Consider the following 12,772-nt stretch of genomic DNA (forward strand, 5'->3'; position numbering starts at 1 on the left):
CCCAAAATAATACTGCCTGTTTAGCACAATGAAACACTTACCTTTTTCACGATCCATCGAGGCACCTTGATCTTGGTGACTGGAATCTTCAGCGTTAGAGTTTAAATAAGAATCACAACCCCAAAACGCGCAGCACTGGTAAGCATACGGTACAGAGAGCGACCTGAAATGCAGGCAGAACAACAGAGAGCGTTACCCATTGTAACCTGAGTTAAATATTTTTAATAGATGGTAATCTTAAGTGGCACACTTCTGTACTAAAACTGAAGCTTCTTTTTTTCACGGTCGCCAATAAAAAACTATTTCAAATTGGATCAGTTGTAACCGCTTTGGATGAACTTTTGCACCGAGATAAAGGACAGGTGATGCATCCAAGTCTTGTCTGCTGCAAGAAGTACAAAGAAAATTCTGTGATGTTTTGCACTTTACTCCTCATTCTACTCCATATACAAAACAAATTCTGATCAGTGTCTGTGGCATTGCTGTACAGATCAAACTGAAAGCTAATTAAGCAAGTTAATTACAGAGTAACTGTTTGCTAAGCAAGTTAATTCCCAGATGACCACAAAGTTAAAAATTACATCTTATCTTTCCTTCTCCCTCTTCATTTTGTGGCCTATAGGAGTTTTTGTATTTTTTGCGCTATTTTTGTGTGCGTGTTTGACAGAAATGGTACATACTGTTAATCCTGGTAGAGAAGTACAGCTGCATACGGAGTTTTAAGAAGTCCACATAAACAATGAGGTAACAGCAGACCAGAAGCTAATTTTTCTGACTCAAGGCTACAACTATCTGCAGTATTGTTCCTGAGTTCTGTTCTTGTAAACATTCAGGAGGAACATAAAATCTAAAGGATCCCCACAATGCGTTACTTCTCAAACACAGATCAAAACCTAAAAATGGATCTGCTGTTTCGAGCAGAGGCCTGACACCGATTCCTTCACCGGCCTTAGACAAATTAACAGGATCTGCATCTCCATTTTTTCCATCGGACAGTATGGAAAACAATTCCTAACTGCTTCTTGAGGATTGAAATATTCACGTGCAGAAAGATCTTTGAAAATGCAAAGCCGTTAATCACTATCCGATCCGCCTCCCACTGAAATCAGTACCAGGTTTCCACTGGAATGATTACTGTTACTCTCATCATTTGCCTCCAAGAATAAACAGCAGATGTACAAAGCATGGTGATTATGGAATCAGACACCTGCACGTCTGCTCCCGTCTTCCACACTCTGAAAGACAGATGTGCTCAGTTCCGTAACAAATGGCATCCACCCAACCACTACTCTAAAGTCAGATGATATCTGCCTGAAACGCAATGGAGGAAAAGTGTAGAAGGTTCCAAGAAAATTGTCTGCAAACAGTTTCTACACCAGAATAGTCAGATGCCCTTTCATATATACCGACAGACTCAGCAAAAGGCCCCATTATTTGTCGGGGGTATTATCTAAGCTGGCTTCATTTACTGTCACGTTGCTTGCTGCTGTCAAAGTAAGCAAGGCACTCTGCAGCGTTATTTACCAACGTACCGGAGCTTTACGAAGTTCTTTGCTGCCAAAGCTTCCTTCAACTCAGAATTGCCTGCAAGTTTAAGCTGGTTCAGTCCACTCAATCCTTCAGTTGGAACTGAAGTGAGTTCGTTGAAACTTAGGTCTCTGAAATGTGAACATTAAGACAGTGTTACCACAAAGCGAGTTTCAAGATCCTCGTAGCACATGCTTCACTGGAGTAGGAAGGCTTTTTAAAGTCTCACACCAAGGCTGGATGCCTGCCAGTGCAGCAGGGACCTTCAAGAAGTCTGCCCTGCATACATCCAGCTAGTGAGAGGTTTCGTGATCCACAGGTGGAACTTTGAATGGGCACATACCAGTTTTAAGCTAAAAACTTTTACTATCTCAGCGGTGTAATGATAGAGAGAGGAGGCCGCAGCACAGAATAGCCTACTTACAGGTTAAGAATAGCTCCAACAGTGGTGAAAGCTTCCTTGTGGATCTGATGGATCCGATTTCTGCTGAGGTCACTGCAATGATGCCAACGAGATTATTTTAGCAGTTTTATCAAAACTTTGTAACAGCCACCGTACCGAGAGGAAAAAAAACCTAAGGTGACAAATACCTGCTGCCTTGGACAGAAAAGCCGAACACCACTCCCATTTCCCCTCTTTCCCAGGTCAGCCAGGTGCAGTAGCAGCCAAACCCCTTGGTAAGGCAGCTGTATCCCGCTTCACCTCATCCCCAAAGCAGAATCCATCTCCCATTCCTGCCCCCTTTCCCCTTCCTTCTGCGAGCAGCTTCGCCTGCGCTCCCAAGGCAGAGGCCAGCTCCCGAAGGACCCACTCCCAGGCCAGAGGTGCCAGGACCATCCCTTCAGCGACAACCCCATCTGTGGCAAGGCACGTCAACAGAGTAGGGGAAGATGACAAAAGAACAAGCAGAAGGGCATCTGCTTTGTTGGATTTCAAAAGCCAGATCCAGCTCCAGCTGGACCACTATGACTTATGACATTCCTTTTAAAACACCTGTCAATTTGTGGATTTTTTTTTCCTAATAATTTCAGTGTTCCTATATAATCTTCATATAGCTAGAGATGTAAGGGGAGGCGATAATTTTCTTTACTGGTCTGCTCCTCTTGAGGAAAACAGGTAGGATCTCTCCAGGAAATAGCATATAATGGAATAATATAGTAGTAATATAAGAAAAAATAGTGGACTACTGGAAAACATCTCCATATATATAAAAAAATATTTTTACTGGAAAACATCTCCATATATATAAAAAAATATCTTTATAGTCTATAAAAGCAAAATGGAGAATAGAAAGAATGGGATTGAAACCGTCTGCTGCTGGTATCTCTTGTACATACATGGTTTGCTTCACCTTAGGTTCCAGCATGCCTGGCCTTTTGCCATCGATCAGATTTGTAACACCAGACCCTGACATCAGAATCAAAAGTGTTACCTTGTTTTACTCAGGGTGTAACTATGCACACTTACAGGATACGAAGGGAGGACAGTCCTTGAAAGGTATCCTCGGTGATTTCATGGATTTGATTATGCTGCAAGGAACTGCAAAGTGAAGAAGTAGAAACAGAACTTTATTGGCAAACTGGGCTGACTTCAAACCACGGGATAACTCGGTGCCTGCTAATACACAGATTTGGCAAGATTTTTCTCGTTTCCCCCAGTAGGCAAATTGTTTAAGTATCTGCTCTGTGCTTCACATTAGCCACGCTAATACAACCGTGAAGCTCTTTCGGGGTGCCTCTGCCCAATCCCAATTCACAGCTCCTAATTTAGAGGAGAGTGTTACGTGTGGACTGAATTCTTTCCAAGCTAAAAGTAACGTTTTGTGAACTTCGAAGAGTCACACTGCGATTTGAAACAAATCTACTTAATGCCGAAGGTGTCTTTAGGCCAAATCCTACCCTGGGTGCGCTTTCACTTCTCAAAATACAAATTTATGAAAGGAAAATGTTGAGAAGAGCTAACAGGCAAATTATACTTCCAGTTCAGTGGCTCCCTTCACAATGAACCATGCGTACAATGAGCCTAAGATGCCAAAAGAGTAAGAGCAAAGGCCTGTGAGAAGTCTATTAGTCTCACTCTGGTTAAGGGGAAAGAAGCTTGAAAGCAGTAGAGGTACGAGAAGTAGGAGCATGCGCAGGCAGAAAAATTGTGTAGGGTCTGGAAATTAAGCTTAAGCTTTAAAACAGTGAAATAAGGAAAAAGAAAGATGGGTTTTGAACGTTTCTTACAGGGACTAGAGGAAAAAGCATTTTACACAAGCATAGGCCGATGGTCGGGGGAACTGAAGAGTAGTGGACGAGATAAGAGGCAGGAAGGCAAACACAAATGCTCGTTCCATTTATGTGTATAGCAATACTACTATGAAATGCAGGATGAAGGCCTCCTTCATTCTTTTTTGTGCCATAGGAACAATTAAACCTTAGCTAATTGAGGAAAACACAAGTGGTTGAATTCTCTGCCCAGCACACTCCTCACATGAGATGGTCATATTCTCTCTCCGTGTCCTTAATCTTAGAAACTTATGACCAAACACGAAGCAAAAAAGTTTCTAGAGACTTGGACTCAGCATACTAAGGAGCTAATAAACATAAACAACATGCATTTCTACTTACATTTCTTCCAAGGAGTGGCAGCCCTTAAAACTTGGGAGGTCCTTTATACTGTTATAAGACAAGTCCCTTCAAAACAGAAAATGTGAGAAACGTGGTTAGTTCAACTCTTTTTGACTTGAAACTTCACTTGTAAACATTAAATGGATTGGCAGAAAAGTCTTCCTGTTAGTAACATTCTGCGGAAAAACTAAGGGCAGCTTAGAGAAAATCTTGAATGGAATCACAAGTGTGATCTCTCCACAGTCATCCTAAGAAGCCCCACTTTGGTTATACGTATTATATATGCCCAGTAACGTAGAGACGCATAACTGCTACGTCAAGTTTGCAACAGTCAGCAAATAGCAGAAATAAGGCTGTCTATATAACTCTGTAAAATCTTGACTCATTGCCTTTTATTCACTTAATCCATGTAATCCTTTTAAAAACTACATTTCTATAGCTCTCCCCCTTTTTGTCTCTGAATTCAGTGAACTACTTTTTTTTTTTCTTTTCTTTCCTGAAATATTCAGCCAGTGATGTGAAGCAAGCAAGCATGAAAAAAAAAAATCATCCCAAAACTTTCTATTTGGCAAACATTAACAACTGAAACTACTGTTCTGTAGTGGAAAAGCAATGGAGAAACAGGCCGTGCCTTTGTAGTGGCTTCAACAGCTCACGAGATCCCGACCAACATTTTTGATTTTATAGGCCCTGCTTTCAGCTCTGCATCCGGATGCACACACACCCCAAAACCATACTGTACAAATTCTCTGAATTCTGAGGGTTGTAAGCTAAAAAGGTTTATCGATAATCGTGGGGGTTTTTAAGAGTAAACTGGATAGATGCTATGCAATGCAGGAATTTGGTGCAAATTTTGACACAGTGTGCTGGTATCTCCCAAAGCAGAGCTTGCAAAGTTCAGAATTTTCTGTGAAACCGTGCAGCAGAAAGGAGACTAGAAACTTGCAAACAATCTTCAAATTTCTGTTCAAAAGATAAACTGCTATTTGAAAATAAATCCTACCTTGTCAGTCTTTTTTCCCCACTTTTTCTTCTATAAACCATGTTTTTCTCCTGCGTTTTTCAGCACCTGCTTTTGTTCCAAATTTTCCTGCATCTATCCTTTGTAAACATGGCTTTGCCTCTCCCCTCCAATGGTTTTATTTTCCAGTGGGGTTTTTTTTTTTAATTTTATTTGTTTTAACACATCCTTACTGCTTTTTCTGTCTTGCTTTTCTGTATGACTGTCCTCTTCCTAATCCTCATCTCCATTTCGCTCGGTTCCTAATGCTCTCTCCCGTGTTCCCAAACACAAAAAGTCAAAGCACTATAACAAAACTCTTTCTTAACCTCAGAATGTTGTGTTAAGAATGAGTGGTGGCAGAATGAACTTGAAGATGCAAAGACTGTTCAGCAGCACCACCGTACATATCTTTTATAACGTATGAAAGACATACCGTGCACAAAGGGGACCTTGTTTCAGGAATAATAGCCATTATACCACCTCTGCCATGAGTCTTGATTTGGAGAATCAAGAAAGCAGAATCAGATTTCCAACTCTGATAGAACTACTAGGATGAGCAATTCTAAGCAAAACTTTTGTTTTACATTAGCTTTAAATTTCTTTTAAAACATTTTGATGCAGATGAAGATAGGAGCGCAATGTGCATACTTACAACGTTCGTAGCACCCTTTGCTCTTGGCATAAATTAACAGGAATACTGTTTATCTTGGTCCCTGTTAGAGTTCTGGGAAGAAAAAACAACCCACAAAAAACATATATAAATGTTTGCATTGTTGATGGTAGATGACATAACAAGCATACGTAAGAGCAGGAGGATGGTGTCACAGCTATTGGGGTGCTAGATTCACCCACCAAAATTTTTTTTGGCTTGGATTTTTGGAAGAGGCCAACTTCTCTGTTTTTCAGTTCTGTGAGAGGGGGGTTAGTATCAACGGCCCTTTCAGAGGCTGTAGTCAGCTTACCTAGGTTCCTCTTAATTTTGTTTTTAACAGGGTATCACAGTAAGGAAAGCTATAGAATTACATTTATTGACAGGAAGAGAACATATATCCAGTTGCTCTCCAGATCCACTAATCATATTTCAATCACAAGAGGCAAAATGAGGAATTATTGGAAATGATTTCTGTAGAAAATACTCACAAACTCTCCAGATTAACGGTTCCTGTCAAATTAGGAAACCACTGCACCATGCTGGCACCCCGAATAACCCTAAAAAAATCCCCACAAAAATTAGCTGTAAACCATTATGCAAAGAATTGTAACATTCAATTTTGCTGTTAGGTGGCTATTTTCACTAAGGAGACATTCTAACATCCTTACTGGTTTTGTTTAAATTTTACACATGAAGGTAGTCTTTTCACTGTTTCTCATACTAGTAATTTGCATAATAAATTACTCCTCCATTAGCAAACAAGTGGAATTCATCAAGCTGGAAAGAGTTGTATCAATACACGTGTGAAAAGGGCATAAACTCATAGGTAGTTTGTAGTTCCAAGGTTGAAGTCTGACTCCATTTTGCTTTCTCGTCACCCCCAGAACTGCTATCTTTTGAGATCATGCATGCACTAACCTGCAAAACATTCTCACAATGTACATCCCCGTTCAAAAACCACCTAGGACATATTGCAGTTTGTTTAAGTAAGAACCTGAGCATTTGGCCTGAGGTTATGTGTCTTATGCAAGGTAATGAAGATTTAAAAAAAAAAAAAAAAAAAATTGTAGAGCATATTTACTAGAGCTTCTTAAGAAACTGGATATTCCCAACAGTAACAACATTTATTAAAGCTTACTGCAAAAAAATTATAAGGGAAGAAAATCTAGTTATTTTGCGTTCTTAGCCGCAGCATTTCATGTCCATTTATTGTACTATATAGTTGAGAAGATACTTACAGGGAATGCAGATCTGACAGATTCTGAAATGCTGAGTTCCCCACAAAAGACAAAGGATTATCATACAAATGTCTGGGAAATGAAAAACACATTTCAATCGCTGTTCTTACAGTCACTGTCTGCTAAAGACTGAAAATAGATGCATGAAAATTACTTACATCGTTCTTAGAAGGGGGTTTCCTGCAAATGCACCATCAGGAATTATGGAAATGTAGTTACTGTGAAATCCCCTAAAGATATCGGCAAAGAAGAAAACCAACATTTAAAAATATACCACCAGTAGATTCAACCAATAGACATTTTCTTCACACCTACTCCATTCCCAATCCTGCCAAAAATAGGATTGTAGTTAAATAGGAATGAGTCAAACTGTAGGAAGAACTCTGAAGGCATGATTTCTGTCTACTGCACATCAGCTAAACTGAAAATATTTCATCAGAAATAAACTATTCTGTCCAAAACATGATTCTGTGCTTTCTCTCTCCTTCCTCCCCTCTCAAGGAGGGGACAAGGAAAATGTGTGATCAGTGAATACTTAATTCTGCTACTGGAGGCCAAAACCAGCTCATGATTAAGATCTATGCTAATTGTTCTCCTGAATAAATTGCTTGCTTATACAACTCCAAAATCATTTTCAATAGGTTCCCTCTCTAGCTGATGATTACAGTTTCCTTTAATTATAATATCGCTTAGCATAACTCGATCTGATCTAGGCTGCTGCACAATGAGACAACCATTCTTAAATCTGGGACTTTCTTTTCTCTCTTCGTTTACAGAAAGGAGAAGGAAAACTGGTAAAAAGGGAGACTCATAATACTCACAACTCCTTCAGACTTGGGAGTGCTTTTATGGCTTCAGGGAACTCTACCATGTTATTATAATTTAAATCCCTAGAAGAAACAAAGCAGGAAGATTATTAAATTCTTAATAGTGATCATGAACGGTTAAAATAATTTTTACTTAACACAATTCAATAAAAGTAAAAAGTTCTCAGAACATCTTTAACTAGACCATAGAATAACTTGATTGTTAACTTAGATTTAGTCTTCTGATGTTGTACATGCTTTATAACCAGCTAATAACTTAGGTAACATTTAATATTATCCACAGGATTATTCATATTAAGTCAAACAACATTTCCTTACAGCAAAGCTCAGTATTTTTCAACAACTCACAGATTTTTCTTCAACAGAATTTACAAGGAAATTAACTAAAATTTCAAAAGTTTTTTTGTTTGGTTTTTTTTTTTTTTTTTTTTAAAGTAGATACAAATGACTACTCTTTATTAGCTTATTCAGAAAACTTTTCTTTCAGGTTTTATAAAATAAACAGTAAGTAAATAAGCCACGGGGTAACAGCAGACCTTGTAGCAAAATGCATTATAACTATCGAACAGAAGCAGAGGGAAATCTCATCACACGGAAATCAGTACATGTCGGTGACGGGGATCTGTCGAAATCTCAGTTAACCTGTCACCGTTCTAGCGGTAACGTCAGGACCTGCTACAGTCTTTTTTCTGCAAAAGGGGCTCCTTAGGAGCAGCAAAACCATTTTCACAGGCTTACATCAGCTGTGCATATTTACATAGCATCTAATTACTACTTAATTGAGGTTCTAGGAGAATTGCAAGGTAGCTGGAGTAAGCAACATTCCTGGACTCCTTCAAACTCCACATTAAGAGAGGTTGTCACTGGCTTTAACGTGCCCTTGCCCTCCTTCATTTGTTTTATTTACGTAGCATTCTCCTAAGCATACCAAAATGCACTGCTGAAGGAGATACATCTTATTAGACATTCACTGAGCGAGCTGAAGGGAAGCGGGGAGCACAGCCCAAGAGGACAAAAGCCATTCCTGCCAAGGAGGTGCTCTGAAGGTCGAGGAGTACGGCAGAGCTGGGATCTGGCCACTATGGACACCCAGTTGTGGGAACCATCAGCGGGGACGACAGACACGGGGCCAGGGGAAGGCCATGCTTCCTGCCCACGTCCCCTGCCCCTGTCCGAAGGAACACAAGGCTTGCTGTTTCAGATAAACCAGTCCGTCATCTCAATATCTGCCAGTATTTGAGCTGAACTCAGGTGAATGTCTCGCACGAGAGGCTGGGAACCAGGAGCTGGGCTGTTTTCTACCAGCCTGCAGAGGATCGGTTCAGGAGCTGCGGGGACGCGTGAGCAACGGGCTCCTTGGCAGGCAGCGGTGCCCACCTAGTAATGGAGGAGCAGCGGAGAAACAGCCTGCTGGGGCCCTCCGAGAAATCTCCTGTTGTCACACACAACAGTTTTGGCAGTGTATTTTAAATATGCTTAATCCTACAGTACATTGAGAAACAAATATTTGTCCCTTATCACCCACAGGGCCGCTCAAACACTTCTGATATATCCACCTGACTCAGGAGTGCTGTGCAACGATACACCAGCTAGATCAGGGCTAGGAACGTTACAGCCACATCATCCAGCGTGACATTTCACCCAGGCTAATATTTACCTGCTTCTCAACATAGTCAATTAGTTCTGGTGGAGCACTGCACTGATACTAGCCTTCAGTTCCGAAACCTGAGCCGGACCTAAGTGGTGGTGGTGGTATGTGTTGTGCGGTGCACACCACCGTATTTGCCTTATTTGCAAAATCTTCACCGTACCAGTAAGGTAGCCTCGATTAAGCTGGGAATGGGACAAACACTGAACAGTGAATTACTTTAAGAAGCATACTTACAAGGTTTCAAGGTTGTCTAATCCATCAAAACAGTGTTTTCCTATAGTTTTTATTTTATTATTATGAAGATGTCTAAAAAACAAAAACAAAACAAGTATGAAAACAAGCGAATGATTTCATATAAGTTAACAAATTATCAGATACTTCTATGAAATCAAGACAGTTAAATGACTTAGAAAAAATATTGCATGGGGTGGACTATGCAGAAGAACGTCTTTCACTTCCAGACAAAAATATTTCATCCTCATACGGGCACAGAATAGATTGCCTGCAGTCAAGACAACCTGTTTTAAACCTTTACTCTCTATCCAGAAGTGTGATAAAAATAGGATTTAAACATGTAAATCAAACTACTTTGTCACATTCAACCTTGGAGATATTTAAGACTACGCAGAAACAGGTCTGTGGCAGATAATACTTTCCTCTCTTAATATTTCTGAAAGCTTTCTCTGACAACCGTTGGTTTGAAATATTCATTGCTAAAATGACATGTCAGGACAACATACGGCAATCTTGCTACCCATAGCCCGTTTGACTTTCTGTTTAGGAGAAAGGCTTTAGCAAACCTTCAGTGGGTCGACTAGTATACATGGTAGCATCTCCTGTTGGCGGTATAGGTCAGTACTGGACAACTGAATTACAGCTTAGCAAAATGCCATTTTCAGTGCCATCCCAGATTAATCGAAATTGTAACTGAGGAGAGAATCAAAGTGACCTACAAAATACAGTTACAAATACTCACAGAACAACAAGACTTGAAAGGTTTGTAAATGCATAGTCAGGAATGTGCGTTATTTTGTTAAGAGCCAGCGTTAACGCCTGCAGAGAGGGGAGATTGCTGAGCGGATAGATGGGAACTTCCGTCAAGCTGTTGTCATCCAACCAAAGGTGACGCAACTGCACCAGGCCCTCAAAGCTGTCTTCAGGTATGGCAGTTATATGGTTAGCATCTAAACGCCTACATTAAAACAGAAAGAATTCACATAGTAAACTCACAAAGTGTAGATAAGTAAAAATATCAATTAAAGTCCTATTACTCCTGAATTTTTTTTTTAAAGCCTAAATATGCTTTACTGAAATAATTTAATGTAGGAAAGTTTGGAGGTTTACTGAATGACACATGAACACCTTTTTAAGGCAACTGAAAAGCCCATAAAAGAAAGCTTCATTAAAAACTACTTCTCAGACATTTTTAATAAAACATTTTAACAAATTCATGTGCTTATAATCAGCTTAAAGTGAATCGGTAACCTAACTAACCTCCTCCCACAAATCCCCCAGCTGCTAATACTGGAATAAGTCTTTAAAATGGTAGCTTGATAGTGTATCAAAGATCTCAGGGGCATTTACTCATTTGAACTGATTATCCCTATAGCTACATTGTCAATGGCATCATCTACTGTTACAGGCTTTGTTTTGTGGTACTGCTATATACCTTAAGCGGCTACTTTAGAGAACAGGATTATTAAAAGCAGTTCTCGAATAAATTCAGAGATATGAATTATCCTGGCAAATAAAACATCGTGTCAGCAACTCAAACTGAGAAATATCCTTCACTCTTGCACCTGATCCTCTCTAACACAGTCCACAAAAGAAATGCGCAATAGCACATTAACACTGTTGACTGCTGTACATTATTGGATTTACCATCACACCTTCTCCCCAGGTGAACTCCGATCACAAACGTTAGCAGCAGTATCATGCATAGTAAGCGACTTAAGATATTTTTCACAAAGAACGGCAAACCACGTGCAACAATTAGTTCTGCTACAGTTACCGGCTTACCTATGCTATGGGGTTTCACCACTGCTTCAGGTTTCAAAGCATCATAAAAAAAAAAAGAAAAAAAAAAAAAGAACTCCACACCTGGAAACCTAGGAGGCTACAATGCACGCCCTCAGCTCCAACTCCAGATGTGAAACCCTCACGATGCGAGGCGCAGGTGTTACTGTCAGGGTCTAGCCCCAAATCCTTATCCCTGACAAACCTGACGCTGCACTCCTTGTCTGATGGCTTTGGCAGCCACAACAGAAGTTCTTGCGCACAATGGCATCTGCTTTTTCCTCATGCAATACGCTCTGAACAGACCTGTTTTTTCATCTTCCTGCATTAGCGTTGGATAGCAATCCCTGGCATCCAGGGCAGGCAAAAGGCACAGACAGAGACCGGTTCAAGTTGGTCTACGCCATACCATGTAACCAGATGCACTGGGGACAAAAGTGGAAAACCACCCAAACTAAAAGCTTAAGCTTGGATTTACATGGGCAGAAGCCCCAGGAACGGGAAGCGGCAAGGAATGACCCAGGAAGCAACAAAACATTAATAAAACACTATTTCTTCCTAAGGCGATGAGAGGAAAGGTCTGCAGTGATAGCCCATGAGATGAAAAAATGAGACTGTAACAAATCTGAGCCAGCGCAGGGCCAAGAGCAACAGGCAGTGTTTGACTGTCCTCTGACCTAGAGGCTGTCTTCTCTAGGTCAACACCCAGCTGAACCATGGTGACTTCACTGCAAACATGAAGAGAACACCTTGCATAACCGCTCTGCAATGACCAGCGTACCAGCCATGGTATGTACGCTGCTGTCTGGGGAGACGAAACAGGTATACGCGCCTCCATTAGCCTTACGATACCAATCGGCACTGGTTTGGGGTTCTATTAAGCATGCGCTGTGCTGCTAAAGCCATGATCAGACATGCTCTTGTAAGCCTAGCTGGGTTACTTTAAGAAGCCATTGCCTCCAGCCGTTCATCCCATCCCTCTCTGGGCTGGCAGAGCAGACCCAGTGACCACGCGACATTTGTCCCTGGGCACAGTCACAACAGGCTAAATAGCGATGAAAGAGCTTCTGGAGCCTGACATTTAAAGGACGTGGCAAATTCAAAGGGAGAAGACAAACTTGATCAACAATTAATGCACTTAATCTATTTCTGTGAAAGAGTCGCGTTGTTGTGAGGTATATGATTTCAATATTTCAAATTATTAGGAAAAAGTCAGAGTTGAATTTCCATGTAATTTAAAAAAAA

At 40.6% G+C, this 12,772-nt stretch overlaps 1 protein-coding gene across 2 annotated transcripts in view; it reads right to left on the reverse strand.

Moving 5' to 3' along the window:
- The window catches only part of LGR4 (leucine rich repeat containing G protein-coupled receptor 4), an 80,617-nt gene that overhangs the window by 7,290 nt on the left and 60,555 nt on the right, over positions 1-12,772 (reverse strand). For both annotated transcript variants that reach the window (XM_054827834.1, XM_054827835.1), the window contains 12 exons: positions 10,488-10,703; positions 9,746-9,817; positions 7,855-7,923; positions 7,192-7,263; positions 7,034-7,105; positions 6,284-6,352; positions 5,796-5,867; positions 4,141-4,206; positions 2,996-3,067; positions 1,952-2,023; positions 1,533-1,658; positions 42-163 (listed from right to left, as the gene is read on the reverse strand). In XM_054827834.1, coding sequence (XP_054683809.1) covers positions 42-163; positions 1,533-1,658; positions 1,952-2,023; positions 2,996-3,067; positions 4,141-4,206; positions 5,796-5,867; positions 6,284-6,352; positions 7,034-7,105; positions 7,192-7,263; positions 7,855-7,923; positions 9,746-9,817; positions 10,488-10,703 — 1,100 coding nt within the window. The remainder of the gene's footprint in view (positions 1-41; positions 164-1,532; positions 1,659-1,951; positions 2,024-2,995; positions 3,068-4,140; positions 4,207-5,795; positions 5,868-6,283; positions 6,353-7,033; positions 7,106-7,191; positions 7,264-7,854; positions 7,924-9,745; positions 9,818-10,487; positions 10,704-12,772) is intronic.

Source organism: Grus americana, chromosome 5, assembly GCF_028858705.1.
Source record: "Grus americana isolate bGruAme1 chromosome 5, bGruAme1.mat, whole genome shotgun sequence".
NCBI classification, from domain to species: Eukaryota; Metazoa; Chordata; class Aves; order Gruiformes; family Gruidae; genus Grus; species Grus americana.